Source organism: Sphaerodactylus townsendi, linkage group LG11, assembly GCF_021028975.2.
Source record: "Sphaerodactylus townsendi isolate TG3544 linkage group LG11, MPM_Stown_v2.3, whole genome shotgun sequence".
NCBI lineage: Eukaryota > Metazoa > Chordata > Lepidosauria > Squamata > Sphaerodactylidae > Sphaerodactylus > Sphaerodactylus townsendi.
Window position 1 is genome coordinate 6,708,852 of NC_059435.1, and position 19,775 is coordinate 6,728,626.

A 19,775-nucleotide genomic window follows, 5' to 3' on the forward strand; every position below is an offset into this window, starting at 1 on the left:
TCTTGCTTAGATTCATTTTTAAAGATCTCTGCAGCAATGGATTGCCATTTTCCCCTAGTGCAACAGAACTGAAAAGACTCCATTGATTTTTTTCACCTATTGTTTCTACAGATTTTAGTGAAGCAAGTAAACCTGGGGAAAGGGGGGGTGTAGGGTGAGTCCAATATGGTGGAATCCCTGTTGGCCGGTGACAAAAGCAGGTGTTTACTTTATTTGGGTAGCACGTATGCCATTCTGTTCAAAGACAGCTGCGGGTTGCCATGGAGAAGCTCTTCCGACAGCTGGGTAAATTCCAATTCCTGCAACTTGGCTACCAAAAAGAAAAATGCCTGCCTACTTTATTTTGAGCTTCAGCCTCGTGGCGGAATTTGGTATTCCAGATGCCTTATCATTTCGCCAGCATGGCCAATTGGCCATGCTGGCAGGGGCTGATGGGAATTGTAGTCCATAACACCTGGAGTGCCAAAGGTTCGCCACCACTGCCATGTTCAATTGGCCATGCTGGCAGGGGCTGATGGGAATTGTAGTCCGTAACATCTGGAGTGCCAAAGGTTCGCCACCACTGCCATGTTCAATTGGCCATGCTGGCAGGGGCTGATGGGAATTGTAGTCCATATCATCTGGAGTGCCAAAGGTTCACCACCACTGTCCTAGCCCCTTTGCTCAGTTCTCTTTGATCTTCAACTTCATCTGGTGACCCCCATGCTGTGCCCGCTGACACTATGTGATGACAGGCATTGGCATCATTGCATTCATGGTTGTAGGATGGCAAGAACACTGGCCAGGGGCTGAGTGTAGGTTTTGAGCAGGGGTCCCCAAACTATGGCCCGGGGGCCAGATCAGGCCCCCGGAAGACATTTATCCGGCCCGCTGGGCAGAAGCGGATCTCCCCCTTCTCTATCTCCTTTTCCCCAGGTTTACAAACAGCATTAAGCGCGGGCGACTCGCTGCTCATTCCAAGCGGCCGGAGGGGACCGTACCAATGCGGCAAGGGGGGGGGAGAAAGGCTGCAGAGCTTCAGGGCCGGATTGGAAGGGGACCGCGGGGGTGGGGGGCTCGGCCAGGGGCGGGTCGAGGGCGGATGGATGGCGCCCCCCCCCCTGCGGGCAGCACTTGGTCTGGCCCCCGGCTGGGCTCTGGCCATGCGTGAACTGGCCCCGTTTAAAAAGTTTGGGGACCCCTGGTTTTGAGTGTTTGAGAGACACTCGGTGGTGCAAAATGCCATCAAGTCACTACTGACTCATGGCAACCCTGTAAAGTTTTCAAGGCAAGAGCTGGAACAGAAAAGGGTTGCCGTTGCCTGCCTCTGCCTAGCAACGTCCTTGGTGGTCTCCCATCCAAAACTAACCAGGGCTGACTGCTTAGCTTCCAAGATCTGATGAGATCAGGCTAGCCTGGCCCATGCAGGAGAGAGACTTAGTACAGGCCTGAATGTTAGCTTTAAGTAAACCGAACAAGCCAATGTACTGCCACTAGCTTTGTCGTCAATAAATATTTATCTACAAGAATAAGAAATTAATTTCACTTTGCCCTTAAAAGCCAGCTGAAAAGTCTGAAAGTGTTTGATAATTCTTGATGATGGTCCGAGGGATTTTTACAAAACAAACTACCCACTTAATTCCCATCATCATTCTAAGGGAAATTGTACTTGAAAATGCAAAATGTATGCACCACATATCAGGGCCACATAAAGATTAAAAACCAGGCTTATTGATGTTCCGCCACTAGTTGAAGGAGGGGACGTCTCGACAGTACATTCCAACTTAAGCATTCGGAAAGTAAAACAGGTAGAATCCTTGCTGCAGTTAAAACGTTCCTGCATCCCAGATCATGTACAAGCACACAACAGTGTGGTGCTGTGTGGTTTCCGGGCTGTATGGCCGTGTTCTAGCAGCATTCTCTCCTGACGTTTCGCCTGCATCTGTGGCTGGCATCTTCAGAGGATCAGATCCTCTGAAGATGCCAGCCACAGATGCAGGTGAAACGTGAAGATGCCAGCCACAGATGCAGGTGAAACGTCAGGAGAGAATGCTGCTAGAACACGGCCATACAGCCCGGAAACCACACAGCACCCCAGTGATTCCGGCCGTGAAAGCCTTCGACAATACACACAACAGTGTCATCGTTATATTAGTTATTGCTCCGAATGGTTTGTAAAATGCAACATTTAGTTAGCTGAAACATATCTGACCACACAAAGGCAGGTTTGGAATATATTAAAGAACTGCTGCAGAATTTTCATGGAAAGAAGAGCATCAAGGAGTGCACACAAACCAGCAAGCAACGACCAACATGCAATCGTTTTACAGGACTCTGCTTAAAATAAAATCTTGAACACTAACACGGGTGCTCCAAAATCAAGAGCAAACTCTTCTTCTTGCTCACAGAGCAATTATTTCTTTTAGGGACTTAAATGAATGCCTCATTCTGCCACAGCCATGTTCTTCGACTGTAGCTTGTCCATTTCTTGACCAATACTTCCTTCCACTGTATCGCACTGTGCAAGGAAAGCCTGAAAACAAAATTCAGGAATTAAACAGGAGATTAGAAGGTAGAAACGTAATCTTCCCCACGTGAATGTTGTGATGTGAGATCATCCCATGGGTCAGGAATGACCTAGTCACACACCTTTGGCACTCCAGATGTTATGGACTACAATTCCCATCAGCCCCTTCCAGCATGGCCAATTGTAGTCCATAACTGTAATATTGTAGTCCATAACATAATTGTAATATTGTAGTCCATAACGTAATATTGTAGTCCATAACATCTGGAGTGCCAAAGGTTCGCCACCACGGACTAGTGCTTGCATGGGGACTATTTTTATCTTTTACTTCAGGGTATGTAAACACTTGCCAGGGTCAACCATAGCTTGAGACAAACACGTACATATGTTTGTTTTGTGTTTAAGTAGTACGACTGTCTTATTACTGAGAGCTGCCATCCAAACTCAACCCTCTAACACTAGAATTTTATTTGACACTTTAGTACAGTGTCAATTGGCCATGCTGGAAGAGGCTGATGGGAATCGTAGTCCATAACATCTGGAGTGCCAAAGGTTCGCCACCACGGCTTTAGTAGAAGTGGCCTTTTCCAGAGGTGAGGCCGCTCCCTCTGAGTCTGGAAGTTCTAATCCTAATTTTCTGCATTTAGACCAAGATGTTTCATGCCAAGCCTTACCTGAACCTTTTTCACTAGTCCCTTCTTCTTCTGTTTGCAATCGCTGAAGTTATCTGGGAGCGCCTGTGGCAAAAATAAATGACAAAAAAACAAAAGGCTACGTTACTTTTTCTTTAAAAAAGCAGGGGATGGTCTATAACCATCCTCGTTGAAATGTTATGTCCCAATTTATGGCTGCATTGCAATCCAGAGAAAGCACTCCACGGGGATGATTAGAAAAACAGAGGCCCCTTTCCGCACGGGCGGATTATGGCGCCCTGGGGACGGCAAAAGCGCCGTCTCCAGGGAGCCATTCGCACAGGGGGCGCAGCTGCTTCGCAGCCACGCCGCCCGACCAGCGCGAAGCTGCCGTTTTCCGACCTTGCTTGGGAAGCGAGGTTTTCGAAAAACGGCGGCTTGGAGCTCTCCCCCCCCCCTTCCACCCGTCACTTACCTTGTCTCTGGCCGTCCGGCGTGTCGCCGAGGCCTGGGGACACGCCCCCCTGCCCTGCGACGGCAGAGCAGTGGCGCAGGGCTGGGGGGGCGTGTCTCCAGGCCTCGGCGATGTGCCGGACGGCCAGAGACACACCAGGTTGGCTGGGCGACGGCTGTTTCTGTTATCAGACCAAAAAGAAGTGGGTTCAAATCAAGTCCAAATTCTCCCTGGAAGTTAAAATGACTAAACAGAGACTGTTGTAGTTTGGCCACAAATGGAGAAGACAAGGCCCACTGGATAAGACAACCGTGCTAGGAAAAGGGAGTGGCAGCAGGGAAAGAGGTGGACAGAGAAGCAGTTAAAAAATCTTTTCCAGAGCTTTTTCCAGAGGTCCCAGCTAACCTAACCTAGGACCATACCCTTTTCCACCAAAAGAACTCAGGAGATGTGTGAATTAAACAGCCATATCTTCCTGGACCTTTTTCGTGGTGGAATGACCCCCAGGGTTCTCGCTCTTGCCATTTCCCACCCCCCACCCCACACACACTTCTGATTCTTCAATAGTATTTATAGTGGTATTTACATACCACTTTCGTCCAAATGATTATTTCCTGCACGAGTAAACATAGAACTTTGAAAAAATAGCATTTATATTGCCTCAGATGGTTAACAGCAAGACTTACTGTTCTCTATAGTTGCACCTGCCATTTTCCTCTCCATTCAGTAGACTGCATGCTGTTGCAGGCAGGAAAATGGCAGGCACAACTATAGAGAAAAGTAAGTTTTGCTACTACCGTGTTTCTCCGAAAATAAGACAGTGTCTTATATTAATTTTTGCTCCCAAAGATGCACTATGTCTTATTTTTAGGGGATGTCTTATTTTTCCTCCCCACAGCTGCATGCTCTGGTGTTCTGTTCGACAGGCATGCTTCCAAACAAAAACTTTGCTACGTCTTACTTTTGGGGGATGTTTTGTATTTAGCACTTCAGCAAAACCTCTACCACGTCTTATTCTCAGGGGATGTCTTTTTTTCAGAGAAACAGGGTAGCTGTCTGGGCCAATATAAATGCTATTTGTTTTTCAAAATTCTATGTTTACTAGTGAAGAAACTAATGACGTGAAAGCAGCATTTAACATTATAAACGCTATCAGAGAATCTGAACTACTTCAAAGTGCAGAGACACGCTGCTGCGACTACACTTACTTCTTTCTGTGGAAAAGGGTATAGTCCTGTGGTGGTGAACCTTTGGGACTCCAGATGTTATGGACTACAATTCCATCAGCCCCTGCCAATTGGCCATGCTGGCAGGGGCTGATGGGAATTGTAGTCCATAACATCTGGAGTGCCAAAGGTTCGCCACAACTGGTATAGTCCCTCCCAAAGGCTCTGTGAATTGACCTCAAAGGCAGGGTAGGTTTGGGATGCATGGCTGCAGTTCTGCAGATATTCTGGACCGGAGCCATTCAGTCCTTTTAAGGCAAAACGAGCACCGTGAATTAAGCACAGAAACCAGCGGGGGGGCAGTGTGGCTGAACACGCACTAATTTTATGCTCTGCTACAAAACATAGAAAACCAAGCTTGAACGTGAGGTACCCGTGCATCAGAGGCCCTGAGGGTTCCGTTCAAGCCCAGTCCCCTCTTCTAGAGCCCGAGAAAGGAGCAAAATCAACGTAACATTAAACCTCCCAGGTGATTTAGGAGGATTCTGTCGATGGTATTATTACTATTATTTATGAGATTTTTACACTGCCCTTCCCTTTCAAGCTCAGGGTGGTTTCCAACCTCTGATAAAGAATAATACAGCATAAATAGATAAAACTTACAATTTAAAATATAGATTTAAAATTGAGAGTAGAATAGTGTTAAGAGTTTGGCAGGAAATTTACCACATCTATACCTAACCTCAGTATTTAATATTTAAATTGGGTGGGATTCCAGCAGAGAGAAGGGCGAAAGAAGGTGGGGAGGGAGGAAAGAATCAGAAGGACAAAGGGGGGGCGGGGGGAAGGCTGCAGAGTCTGGAAGTGCCGGCAGCAACAGATTTTCCATACCCGTCAACCCTTCTACAGGAAACCTGGTCTATCCAAGCCATTAAGTGCTGTACCTTATGATTCTTGACAAATGTATTTTCTTTTATGTACACTGAGAGCATATGCACCGGAGACAAATTCCTTGTGTGTCCAATCACACTTGGCCAATAAAGATTCTATTCTATTCTATTCTATTCTATGAAGGGTTATGAATCCTACTGTCTACCAGCATCCAAAATATGCAGGGCCCTTCCGGTGGTCTGTGCACACTGGTATCTACCGCACTCAGTGCCAGCGCACTCCGGTCTCTCCCCCAAGTAGCTCAGGCCATTATGATCTACTGGGGGACCAACCCACTGATTTTCGTCAATGTCTATGTCCCCCCTGGTCTGCTAAAGAATCCCCTAGAGAACATATGGGATAAAATATCCATTTTCCTTGAAGGTCTTGAATCTGATTATCCCTCAAGCGAAATCCTACTGTTCAGAGATTTCAACGCCAGAGTGGGCACTGACCTACTAACTCTCCTAGCACACAAGGGACTTGATGATGCCTGCTGCACCTCCCTCCTACTTCCCGCTGCTCGCAAGTCAAAGGACTCTTGCATAAATGCAGCTGGCAAGAAACTAATGGAACTGGCAACCAGCCACAATAAATTGTGGTTAAACGGCTTGACCACTTATGAACACTCTCAGGACTTCACTTTTGTTTCCTCTATGGGCCGTAGTGTGGTTGACTCCTGTCTGATCTCTCCATATCTGCAACCTAAGGTGCCTTCTTTTCAAATCGGAGACCTTCTGCTAGGCGACCATCTCTCAATCCATCTTATATTATCGCTAAACCAGGAGGTCCGTGGAGAGGAAATGCCATACCCGTCAGCAGATGCTGAGGGCAACCACAGCAGCTTCCCCACAGCGACCCGCAATTCACTCACAATGGCATCTATCTGTTCCAGAATCTTCATAAACTGCTCAGCAGTTCCCTTGATTCGCTTGTCCAACTGGTTAAGAGCTTCAGTTTGAAGATTCTTCGCTAAAAAACCCTGTACGGAAAACAGATTGCACAAGAGATTTATTCACAGCATACTGAAGGCAGCCACTCTAAGTAATATCAATAATACAGAATGGTCTGGCATAATTATGCACAGTTAAAAGATAATGTCATTAAATTTAATGCCCTTCGGGTGCCAGCGTAGAAAGCAGCTTATTAAGAAATGAATTCATCCACCGCCACTGAATGCGTATAAATAAGCAAAGGATGCACATTTATTTTTCCATCAAGCAACAAAACATTCTGATGCGATATTTAAAAATCTGGGTTCTCAGTCCAGGCAGTTTTTTTACTCAAGCTTAGCCAATTCCCCTCTTTATTCTACACAGCATTTGGGAGAAGGAGGGGCTCCACCAGTGATTGCATTTTGTACTAGATCCCCTCCCAAAGCAAACTGGGAAACATGTGGGGTTCTAGAAGAGCTAAACCTGACACCTGTCTCTCCTTTGTCTTCTCCTGCCATATGGAATCTATCCACAGAGGTCCCAAGAACCCGAAGACAGCCTTTTCTGGAAGCCGGAGGTGTTTTCCTCCTCTCTTTTCCAACAGTGGGAAAAACTGGCTAGATCCAAGCTTTGCATTTTAATTGAAAGCAGCCAGGTCACATGTCAATAAAATCGCTGCTGAAATTCTTAGGCATCACAATGATGTTAGCCTCCAAGGCAACCTGGTATCTTGGATTTCTTGAGCTCTGCTTTTAATTTATCTTGCTTCTTTTAAAAAAAGGACATAAGAACATAAGAACAAGCCAGCTGGATCAGACCAGAATCCATCTAGTCCAGCACTCCGCTACTTGCAGTGGCCCACCAGGTGTCTTTGGGAGCTCACGTGTAGGATGTGAAAGCAATGGCCTTCTGCGGCTGCTGCTCCCGAGCACCTGGTCTGCTAAGGCATTTGCAATCTGAGATCAAGGAGGATCACGATTGGTAGCCATAGATTGACTTCTCCTCCATAAATCTGTCCAAGCCCTTTTTAAAGCTATCCACGTTAGTGGCTGTCACCACCTCCTGTGGCAGCATATCCCAAACACCAATCACACGTTGTGTGAAGAAGTGTGTAAGGGGAGGGAAGAATTGAAAAGGACATAAAAGACTTGCTGTTGAAACGCTGTACAGAACAAACCTTCCAATTGGCATTTCAGTATAGCCTAACATAATCCTGCACTGAAGGAAACTCCAGGGAGGAGTGGGGCGGAGGGGTCCTGCATTTCAAATGTAGCTGGAACTTTTCTACCAGCCCCAAAACAATTTTTGATTACTGGTAGAATTTCCTCCGGCAAACGTAAACAAGCTCTTCTGGTTTCTGAAAGGGTGAAAACAGCAAAAATGTCTGGGTGGGACAGAGTCAGGATGGCTTCAAATATACTAAGCCAAGAAGCAGTGCTGGATGAAAGCTGAAGAAGCTGGACTGAAGCTGAAGGGACCCGACGTTCCTAACCTTCCAACACCACCACAACATTGAATATACCTGCATGAGACAAGCAGTCTCAACACAGCAGGTATATAAATATTGTTGCCAACCTTCAGAATCTTAATTATTTATTTCTACATCTCTCTCTATATATATACTGCTTCTGGCCAGCAAAGTGTCTGAAAGAAAGGGCACCAAAAATACCAACACAGGTCAACCATCTGCCATATTACCGGTAATTAAAATTACAAAGAAAGTAAAATGTTGCAACTAAAACAACTTACTTTCTGAATACCTCCAAGTTCTTTATTAACTTCCTCTATTTTTTTGGCTATCTGCTCCACTGATTTCTCCAAATCTTTTAATTTCTTTAATTCATTCTCTTCTTCAGGACTGTTCTGCATTATGTTCAAAGAAGACAATATCCTTTTACATTCACAAGACTACATATATTTATAAGAGAAGACTAGGCTCAATTTTTAAAGTTTTAAAAGTATAATTAACATAGTGCTCACCCAAGCAGAATAATACCTGTCTAAATTCATTGAAGACAATGGGCTTAGAAGGGTACACCGCCCAGAGCCCTTCGGGGATGGGGTGGTATATTAACTAACTAACTAACTAACTAACTAACTAACTAACTAACTAACTAACTAACACAACAACAACAACAACAACAACAACAACAACAATAATACTCTGTTTAGGATTTCATTGTTAGAAATCCATTCTTGCTCTAGTTCCACATCCGGGCCTCTGTCTCAACTTAGAACAATTTTTCATACCCCCAAACTTTTTGTTAATCTTGAAGGTGCTTCTGAATTTAAATTCATATTGTAAAGAACCAGCAAATGCCACAACTGGTTTTAAACTCAGCAAGTATGACATCACTTCCACCTCGCACTGCTTCTCCTCCTGGCAAGTGGGTGGCCGCATTCTGCTCATTTCTCTCACAGCCAACGAACAGGGAAGACCAAAGGGACAATCCCTGCTTAGTCAACCACCACCTCCACCTATATCAGTGATGGCGAACCTTTTTGAGACCAAGTGCCCAAACTGCGACCCAAAACCCACTTATTTATTGCAAAGTGCCGACATGGCAATTTAACCTGAATGCTGAGGTTTTAGTTTAGAAAAAACGGTTGGCTCTGAGGCGTGCGTTACTCGGGAGTAAGCTTGGTGGTAGTCAGTGGCTTTGCTTTGAAGCAACCGTGCATCTCTTCCAAAGGGTGAATCACGACCCTAGGAGGGTTTACTCAGAAGCAAGCCCCATTGCCAGCAACCGAGCTTACTCCCAAGTAAAGGATCGCGCTTTAGTTCTTCGCATGAAAATCAGTGGGGTTTAACAGCGCTTAACAGGGTTACCTACACTGCTTCCCCAAAACTTGGTCTTAGGTTTAATGCTAATAATCAAGCCCAGCAGCCCAGGCCAGCCTAAATGTGGGGGGAGGGGTCACTCTGTTTGCGCGTGCCCACAAAGAGGGCTCTGAGTGCCACCTCTGGTACCCGTGCCATAGGTTCGCCACCACTGACCTATATTGTCAGCAAAAATCTGTCCCCCTTGGCTGACATAAATAACTAATCAACATTAATAAATAGTCTCTGCTCCGACTACAGGTAACTCCTATTCCTCTGTGTTTTATTGATCCTTTGTTTGGCCCATTTTATTTTATCTTTATCAGTAAGGGCACTAAATAGGAAAGATTTCTGTTAGCCAGGGACCAGTTTCCCCACGAGCCCCAGAGAGAAAACAATTGCTAATCTGGCAGCTTTCTGTCAACCTATTCTAAACCACCACTGATTGAACACCCATAACATGAAACAACCATAAATTAAAATGTACCCTTTTTCCAATCAGCATAACTTTACAACCGTTTTTAACTCCGAACGTTGACAAAGGCTGTTCCATTTCTTTCAAAGATTTTCCTAAAAGGGAGGGGGGAAAAAACCTCACACAATTATTTCAGAAACTCTAAAACAGCGTTTTATTTATACTCAAGAAGACTGAGTCAAAAATACTCCATGCTTTCTTTACACTTTAACCGCTCTGCTTCAGATTAAAAAAAAATTCAAAACTGATCTGGATCTCCAAAGTTTCATTTGAAAGAAGTACATGAAAATTATGGTCTGCTTCTAGCCAGAGAACTTTTTATGACTCACTGGGGTGGCCAGGATAGGTCCTGCCTCTCCCTAGCAGCAACCAATGAGAGCTGACATAATGTTGGGGAGGGAGGAGTTCGAAAACAGCAGTTCAGAAGAGCAGTCAGGAGTTGGTAGCCGGGGAGTTGAGAAGGAAAAGGAGAAGGTTCGACTGAGTAAAACTTTGGAGAAGAGGAGTTTACAGTGGGATGAAAATTGTCAACTTGTAAGTAAAGGATCCCAGTGGTGGAGATAGGACTACTGTTCAAAGGTTTAATGGAGGGTTTTTAAGGCAAGGGACACTCCCAGGAGGTAAGTCTGCCTTTGCATTATGATCCTAATGTTTCTTGGAGGTCGCACAAGAAGGGCTGACCATACTTAGCTTCTGAGGTCTGATGAGATCAAGCTAGCCTATCCAGGTCAGGTTATGGTCATACCAGGAATAAAAGCTAGCTTCTTTTTTTGATCAACGCTGTGGGCTGTGTGTCAGGGAAAGAAAACCACACACAAGGTTATATTTCAGTCAACATATGTATGATGGAATATGAATAAATAGGGGTAGTGGGTCGAATAGCACTGTGTGAGTGAGGGCTTGTGATTACAGGAGGATGGGCTACCCGGTCTGCTGACGTCTCTGTGACTTGAGAGGGGAAATAGTCATGCTGCTCTTTTTCTCTCTCCCCATGTATATGTGTGTGTACGTGCGTGCAACACACACATACATGTGTGTATGTATATTTATTTATTTTTAAGAGACAAGATGGTACCTAAACTTGAGCGACAGAGTTTGTAGAGGGTGGTTAGACTTTTAAGGTTTGGGGTTTTAACCGATGTCACTTTATGTCTTTATCATGTTTTACTTTTTAAGCCACCTCAAAAAAAATTCTAAATAAGTCTGTGCACCAGTGTTCAGTCTAATGAACGCTGCTCACGAGCTCAACATTCCTAATGTAAGACCTATTCAGTACTACCTTGTGTAGTATTCAGTGACATTGGGGAAGAAATTCTTAGTGACACTGAGGCAAATAAGCCACTTGTAGGTAGAATGCATCTAAGTATAGCGTGCCAGACCCGTGGTAACTCCATTGTTAAGAGCTGCAGACTGTTAGGAGCTGCAGAAAAGATTTGGGACTGCTGTCAAACATTTATACTGTCTCAGAAAAAGAAGAGTTTGAAGAAGAGTTTGGATTTATATCCCCCCTTTCTCTCCTGCAGGAGACTCAAAGGGGCTTACAATCTCCTTGCCCTTCCCCCCTCACAACAAACACCCTGTGAGGTAGGTGGGGCTGAGAGAGCTCCGAGAAGCTGTGACTAGCCCAAGGTCACCCAGCTGGCGTGTATGGGAGTGTACAGGCTAATCTGAATTCCGCAGATAAGCCTCCACAGCTCAGGCGGCAGAGCTGGGAATCAAACCCGGTTCCTCCAGATTAGATACACGAGCTCTTAACCTCCTATGCCACTGCTGTTAGTAGGGATGTACAGTCCTCTGCCACAGAACTCAACACGCTGGACCTTCTTTGTTGTAGAATGCTCTGCCTGGGTCCTGGGGCCTTCCAGTCTGCAAAAGTCCAGCACTGGTGACAGTTGTTCAGTGAACTACAAATGCTCTTGTATCAAAGTGCCATGTTCAATAATGGTTTTGACAAAAGCACTGTGTAAAAATGAATGATAATTCTCATATTCATTTGGAACTATATTCTAATGTGGAAGCATCCCATTTTCTTGACCGCTGAACCTCAATGACTATTCTGACATCTTTATCTAAGACAGAGTATGTCGGGGCATAGCGTATAACCGGTGGGTCACAATGTCCACGTGCATAAGTTCCCAGGGTCATTTCCTGGCTACTTCAGCTAAAGCAGGGATCCACGGGGGGCCACCAGAATAGATCACACTGAGTTATGTGGACCTTATCTCTGCAAGGAGGCTTCACATGTGTGGGGGATGAGTCACGAGTCATTGGTTGAGCTCCGGCCTGGCATTCAGGTGCCAGGTTCAATCCCTGGTGTCTCCAATGAGACAGCATAGCCGATGTCGGGAAAAACCTTTCACCACTGGAAACACAGGGAAGTCACTGCCACTGGCGAACAGGACACAAATGGACCAGTGTGATTCCACAGCAGGCAGCTATGGACATCGTTATATGAACTGTGCTAATGGAAAACTACCAATTAATAATAATAATAATAATAAGAAGAAGAAGAAGAAGAAGAAGAAGAAGAAGAAGAAGAAGAAGAAGAAGAAGAGGAAGAGGAAGAAGAGGAGGAGGAGTAGTTTGGATTTATATCCCCCCTTTCTCTCCTGTAGGAGACTCAAAGGGGCTGACAAGCTCCTTGCCCTTCCCCCCTCACAACAAACACCCTGTGAGGTAGGTGGGGCTGAGAGAGCTCCGAAAAGCTGTGACTAGCCCAAGGTCACCCAGCTGGAGTACGTGGGAGTGTACAGGCTAATCTGAATTCCTCAGATAAGCCTCCACAACTCAAGTGGCAGAGCTGGGAATCAAACCCAAAGCTAGAGGAATTAACAGTGCACAGCTATCTTTTTCTATAGAATTAACACATGCATGAACACACCCCTACCAGGGGTGGCCAACCTATGGCGCTCCAGATGTTCGTGGACTACAATTCCCATCAGCCCCTGCCAGCATGGCCAATTGGAGCTGATGGTAATTGTAGTCCATGAACATCTGGAGCGCCATAGGTTGGCTACCCCTGCGGCCTATGCTGATTCCGGCCCTTCATCCATGAGTATTGCCTACTCAGACCGGCAGTGGCTCCGCAGGGTCTAAGGCAGAGGTCTTTTCACACTGTCTGCTCCCTGGTCCTTTGTAACTGGAGATGCCGGGGATTGAAGCTGTGACCTTCCCCAGGCCAAGCAGATGCTCTGCCACTGAGCCACAGCCTTTCCTTGCACGGTACATATTTTGCAGTTTTAAATGTTTCACAATTTATTCTGGAAACGAAATAAAAATATTGCTGTTAACTGTTTGCAAGATAAATCAGTCTCCACCCTGTTTATGTGGTGTCAAAGGATCCTTCACATATGGATATTTAATACTTTAACATAGAAGACTATACATGCAGGAGACTTTGCAACCCACCTTGAGTCTCCGTGAGAAAGGAGAGCTACAGATGGGCTAAATAAATAAATATTCACCAGGGGGAGGGTTTGAGGGTTCACTTCTATAACTCTATTCTTCTCTTACCTCACAATCTTTATTTTCTCTCTATTTAATAAAGAAAAGTACGTAGGTACAAGTAAAGACAAAAATGTTATACATAGGTGAAGGCCAATAGAATCTTGTCTTTATTTTAGTGTACCTTTTCTTTTCTTTTCATATACTTAATATGTTATTCTTACCTTTCATAATGACTGTAATTAATATATACTTTGTTAAGGGAACAAAACGAGATTCTTAAGAAAAAGGAGATAAAAGAACAACAAAGAAATAGGAATCATAGGTTGTATCTCCAATGTTATAGAATGGTTTTTTGTTATATGTTCCCAGAAACATTAACGTTGTATGTACCATTATTTTCATCTTTATATTTTTTTGTTGAAAACTAAATAAATGATTTTTAAAAAATAAATAAATATTCAAATGTTACATACCTTTATATATCAGTTTCTGAAAAGAAAGTGGAACTCCGGTGACTTGTTCGATTAAGAGAGCCATATCACGTACTGTCGGCTGGCTATCTTCTTCTTGAGAAGCAATCTGGAGATTATGCTTTTCACTACCTGAAAGCCATTATATATATATATATATATTAAAATAATTCAGATTGTGGGCCGAACCAGTCTGCACTGAGATTAACCCTTTCAGCTGGCCTGTCCCAGGGCTCGGAACAGCAGCCAGACAGACAAGAACTCCGCAGCTGCGGCCTAATTATTTACTCAGCGCTTTTTAATTCTGTTCTCCCTCTAAGACAGCCATTCTCAACCAGGGTTCCCTGGTACCCTGGGGTGCCGTGAGCCCCCCTCATTTTTGTGGTCTCTCCCACCGGCACCAGCAAGGACATGGAGCTGGCCCATGGGGCGGGGCCTGCCACAAGGTCAGCAGCCACCACCCCCCACCCCCCAGTGCTTCCCTTCACCCTGGGAGGGGAAGGTGGGGTGTGTGGCAAGCAGGGGCAATGGGAGGGGAAGGTGGAGGGTGGCGGCAGGGGTACCGTGAGATATGAAGAGTGAGGTCAAGGGTACCCTGACCTCGAAAAGGTTGGGAAACACTGCTCTAAGAGAATGAGTGTAGTTCTCCTTTCCATTTTAGCCTCATGTGTTGTCCCATGAGGTAGGTTAGGCTGAGAAGGATTGGGTTGGATCCAGATATCCATTGGGGCAAGGATCAGGGCTCTTCCTTCCTTCCTTCCTTCCTTCCCTCCCCTTCCCTTCCCAGTCCTTTCTGATCCTTGAAAAGCTGATTTCCAGAACTGTGGGACACCAGGGGACTAGTACCCGTGTGGGAAGAGGAAGGTCTGAGTTGAGGAAAGTGTTCTCTTCCTTCATTTCAACTTGGTAGACAGAGAGGCCCACATGCCTATTAGACCCCAAGGGTCCAACAGCCCCACCTATCAACTTTCATTTGAGGGAGAGTGCGAAGAGGAACAAGCAAAAGATCCACATCCACGAGCCCCTTCTGCTGTAAGATTACTAGATCCAACCCAGTGAGATTCACAGCAAACTGTATTCCTTTACTTTATTTGAAAACCAAAAGCAACTTCTGTTTGCTTTCTTCTCCTGTTTTATCCTCACAACAACCCTGTGAAATAGGTCAGGCTGAGAGCACAGCACTGGACCAAGGTCACCCAGCTAGTTTCTGTGCAAGGTACAGATTTGAACCTGGGTCTCTTCAGATTTTATCTGAGCACTCTTAACAGACACAAAATGGTCTGCCTCACCCCCACCCCCCAGGTGACCCCTGTGTCTGTTAGAATGCTCAGATAAAATCTGAGAGACCCAGGTTCAAATTTGCACCTTGCACAGAAACTAGCTGGGTGACCTTGGTCCAGTTCTGTTAAAGACAAGGACAAACATGGATGGGGAGTGGGGGGATTTACTGGAGTGCTGCCAACTCCAGGTTGTGAAGTACCTGGAGATGTGGGAGTGAGGAAGGTACCTCCGCAGGGCAACTTCGTGCAGAGTCCAAAGTAGCCGTTTTCTCCAGTGAAACTGATCTTGACTGTCTATCGATCACGTTATAATTCTGGGGGAATCTCCAGATGCCACCTTGAGGTTGGCCACTGGAGTATATGAATGGCTCTGGGTAGATTGGGGGTTTATGAGTGAGTGGCTGCCATCTTGGCACACACACACCCTCTCCAGTCTGCACATGCTGGTTTACGCACATCCCTCATCCAACAGCCATAATCGGCGGAGCCCAATCCAAGGTTAGAATCAAGCAGAATCAAGCAAGCCTTTATTGGCATAGAGCCATGGTGGCGAACCTTTGGCACTCCAGATGTTATGGACTACCATTCCCATCAGCCCCTGCCAGCATGGCCAATTGGCCAAGCTGGCAGGGGCTGATGGGAATTGTAGTCCATAGCATCTGGAGTGCCACAAGGTTCGCCACCACAGTTATAGGAGAATGAACGGCCGAGGTACTCATAGCACTTAACCTGTTCGACTTGGGTGCCATTCATTGCAATCCAAGGTTAGGCTGAGAGCGCAGCACTGGACCAAGGTCACCCAGGTAGCCTCTGTGCAAGGTGCAGATCTGAGCCCAAGATGGGATGCAAGCCCGGGAGATCTCCAGGAGCCACCCCGAGATTGGCAACCCGCCTCTCCTTCCACCCCCAGCGGCTCCCACTGTTCTCCTCGCCTCCGGGTGACCCTCCCAACAACACTGCCAGGTAGGCTAGAGAGCTTCAGTGACAGGGCGAGGAATCCAAGCTGGGGGGGGGGGGGCAGTCCAGGAGCGACGCCCGACACGCGTGCACGCGTGCTCACACGCAACCTAGGACACGGGTCCGCATGCCGGGCGGGCAGGCCCGGGTGCTCACCCCGCCTCCCCGTAAGGTTCTAAGCTGCCCCTCCCCTCCAGGCCGCCCTCTGCACGCGCTCAGAGGCCCCGCTGCCGCCGCGCGAGCGGGGAGGCCGCGCCCCCGCGTAGGCCCGGGCCCCCCCTGAGGCAGCGCCCGCGCAGGCGGGGCCTTACCGTAGGTGACGGTGACCGTCAGGGCCTCCTTCCCGCCGGGCCCGGCCATGCCGCCTCCCTCCCTGGCTCCGCCTCAGCCCGCCGCCCCGCAGCGGCGCTTCCTCCCCGGCCGGAAGCCGCGGCCAGCCCCGGGCGGAGAAAGAGGCGGCCGCTCGGCAGGGCCCGCGCTGAGGGAGGCCTCGGGAGGGCCGCCGCCCCTTTCTGCGGCAGGGCGGGGAGGCGCGCGGAGCACCAGCCCAGCTTCCTCGGGGGCGAATAGACACGTGTGCAGGAGGCTGGCCGTGGGGATGCCCGCCCCCCCCCCCCCCGTCTTGGGATGCCAACCTCCAGCTGGCTGGAAATCCCATTCCCACCTGGCAGCTGAAGGATGAAAGCACCCCCAGGTCCCAAAAACAAGTCCTTTCCCTCACTGATGTCCAATGCAAAATACACAGGTGATATAATCATACCATTCATTTCCCACTCAGGCACACGCAGAGGCCTCTGCAATGATTAAAGATGTGCAAGAAAGATGTGCATGAGGCTGCCTTTACAAAAGAACTACACAGAAGAAGAAGAAGAAGAAGAAGAAGAAGAAGAAGAAGAAGAGGAGGAGGAGGAGGAGTTTGGATTTATATCCCCCCTTTCTCTCCTGCAGGAGACTCAAAGGGCCTTACAAGCTCCTTGCCCTTCCCCCCCTCACAACAAACACCCTGTGAGGTAGGTGGGGCTGAGAGAGCTCCGAAGAACTGTGACTAGCCCAAGGTCACCCAGCTGGCGTGTGTGGGAGTGCACAGGCTAATCTGAATTCCCCAGAGAAGCCTCCACAGCTCAGGCGGCAGAGCGGGGAATCAAACCCGGTTCCTCCAGATTAGATACACGAGCTCTTAACCTCCTACGCCGCTGCTGCTCCTAGGCAACCTTAACCTAGGCAACATTTCCAGATTAGAAGAAGAAGAGTTTGGATTTATATCCCCCCTTTCTCTCCTGCAGGAGACTCAAAGGGGCTGACAATCTCCTTGCCCTTCCCCCCTCACAACAAACACCCTGTGAGGTAGGTGGGGCTGAGAGAGCTCCTAAAAACTGTGACTAGCCCAAGGTCACCCAGCTGGCGTGTGTGGGAGTGTACAGGCTAATCTGAATTCCCCAGATAAGCCTCCACAGCTCAGGCGGCAGAGTGGGGAATCAAACCTGGTTCCTCCAGATTAGATACACGAGCTCTTAACCTCCTACGCCACTGCTGCTCCTAGGCAACCTTAACCTAGGCAACATTTCCAGATTAGAAGAAGACGACTTTGGATTTATATCCCCCCTTTCTCTCCTGCAGGAGACTCAAAGGGGCTGACAATCTCCTTGCCCTTCCCCCCTCACAACAAACACCCTGTGAGGTAGGTGGGGCTGAGAGAGCTCCTAAAAACTGTGACTAGCCCAAGGTCACCCAGCTGGTGTGTGTGGGAGTGTACAGGCTAATCTGAATTCCCCAGATAAGCCTCCACAGCTCAGGCAGCAGAGCTGGGAATCAAACCCGGTTCCTCCAGATTAGAGTGCACCTGCTCTTAACCTCCTATGCCACTGCTGCTCCTAGGCAACCTTAACCTAGGCAACATTTCCAGATTAGTTGCTATTTCACCCAGAGCCACCTAAAAGCAAAACCAAGTTTTATTCCGTCTCTCCTCAGGCTTTCCTGGACCAGCAAGCCACCCACTTCTTCAGCTGGCAACGCGCAGATCCTCTCCAGCATGGGATTTGAGGTCACTTGGGGTTACCTGTCTCCATCTGGCACATGGAGCTCTCCCAAGATTACAGGCAAGATGATCTGTCCTAATTGTGTGGATGCTTCCCTTTTCTGTAGGGGCTTCCCGCTGTCTATATGGGGGGAAAGTCTTGAAGGAGCAGTTCTCACCCACAAAAGCAGACACTGAAATAAAATCTTGCTCAGCGTCCACTAGATCTGGCCATCTCTCCTGTGCCCTTTGGGATTTTTACTGCATGGAAAATGTACCATTCTTGATTCAATCTGACTGAATAGAGGCCCCCTCCTGAATATGCATTGTATAGAGCAGTGATGGCGAACCTTTTCGAGACCGAGTGCCCAAATTGCAACCCAAAACCCACTTAATTATCGCAAAGTGCCAACACGGCAATTTAACCTGAATACTGATGTTTTAGTTTAGAAAAAACAGTTGGCTCCAAGGCACGCGTTGCTCAGGAGTAAGCTTAGTGAAGCAACCGTGCTTCAAATGGGTGAATCACAATCCTAGGAGGGTTTACTCAGAAGCAAGCCCCATTGCCAGCAACCGAGCTTACTCCCAGGTAAAGGATCATGCCCAGGCCAGCCTAGATGTGTGTGTGTGTGGGGGGGGGTGATTTTCACCCCCCTCCCACATGATGAACTTTGTGTGCGAGTGCCTACAGAGAGGGCTCTGAGTGCCACCTCTGGCCCCTGTGCCATAGGTTCGCCACCACTGGTGTAGAGAATATTGCATGTTGCTGCTGAAAAAAAGAAGTACAACTAACCAATCTCATGAGGAAGTGCAGGATGCAACCAGGGTTGGCGGCTGACAAACCACCCTTTGAAAATTCTTTTCCCTACACAGTATGAATGAGGAGCACAAGAAAATCTATCCGGTTTACCATGTCAGAATTTTAACACCGTCTGAATTGCTACACATTGTGATATGTTGTGCTGATGTATTTGTTACTGATTTTATTGTTCTACTTTATGTTGGAAACGGCCATGAGCCCACAAGGGGAAGGGCAGTCTATAAGTAGAATGAAATTATTATTATTATTATCATCGACAGCAATACCTGATGACGGCAGGTTGTTGAAAAAGAACATGAGAAGGTCACTAAATATCATGATTTGAAGATCAAGATCCAGCGACTATGGCACAAACCAGCTGATGTCTTCCTAGTGATAATCGGCACCTTGGGCGCCATTCCAAAAACGCAAGGGTGGCACTTGAAACATCCTCAAATCAACAAAATTAATATCTGTAGGATTCAGAAGGCAGCGCTGCTGGGATCCACACGAATACGACACCGGCACATGACAACGTCCTTGGCCTCTGGGTGAGGCTCGAATTGTAATGAAAGGCCAACAACAAGCCAAAGATCTGGCAGCTAAACAAAATTAAATTAAATATCATCATCATTTGTGTTAACTGTGGTTTCGGCAGCTATACCCATAACAATGGGGAAGGACAGTAGCAGAAGGAGAGCAGACGTCTTTTCCAGATTGCTTGTGCATAGTTGAATCTGTACCACCAATATATAGATTTTTAATTTGTAAGTACAGGATTCTGTCAAAAATTGCTGCTGTTTCAACGGTCAGCTGGAAGCCTTTAAGATCTATGATGTCTCAGTACACATTTTTATTCGTAGCCATCATTATATTAAACTACAAAACA

General features: G+C 47.0%; 1 protein-coding gene across 1 annotated transcript; it reads right to left on the reverse strand.

Moving 5' to 3' along the window:
- Positions 1-2,200: 2,200 nt before the first annotated feature.
- Positions 2,201-16,600, reverse strand: BAG1 (BAG cochaperone 1). The gene is made up of 7 exons (XM_048510752.1): positions 16,385-16,600; positions 13,840-13,968; positions 9,932-10,014; positions 8,373-8,486; positions 6,563-6,670; positions 3,181-3,243; positions 2,201-2,512 (listed from the first exon to the last, which is right to left on the reverse strand). The coding sequence occupies exons 1-7, from the start codon at positions 16,431-16,433 to the stop codon at positions 2,423-2,425; spliced, it is 636 nt and encodes a 211-aa protein (XP_048366709.1). The 5' UTR covers positions 16,434-16,600; the 3' UTR covers positions 2,201-2,422.
- Positions 16,601-19,775: the final 3,175 nt, after the last annotated feature.

Bases quoted from the DNA above. Each gene is read 5' to 3' on its own strand.
- BAG1 (XM_048510752.1), bottom strand. From the start codon at position 16,433: ATGGCCGGGCCCGGCGGGAAGGAGGCCCTGACGGTCACCGTCACCTAC. The intron at 10,015-13,839 runs GTATGTAACATT...CCTCCCTTTTAG, and splicing joins TCAGAAACTGATATATAAAG to GAAAATCTTTGAAAGAAATG. The intron at 3,244-6,562 runs GTGAGTGAATTG...TTTTTGCCACAG, and splicing joins TGGAACAGATAGATGCCATT to GCGCTCCCAGATAACTTCAG.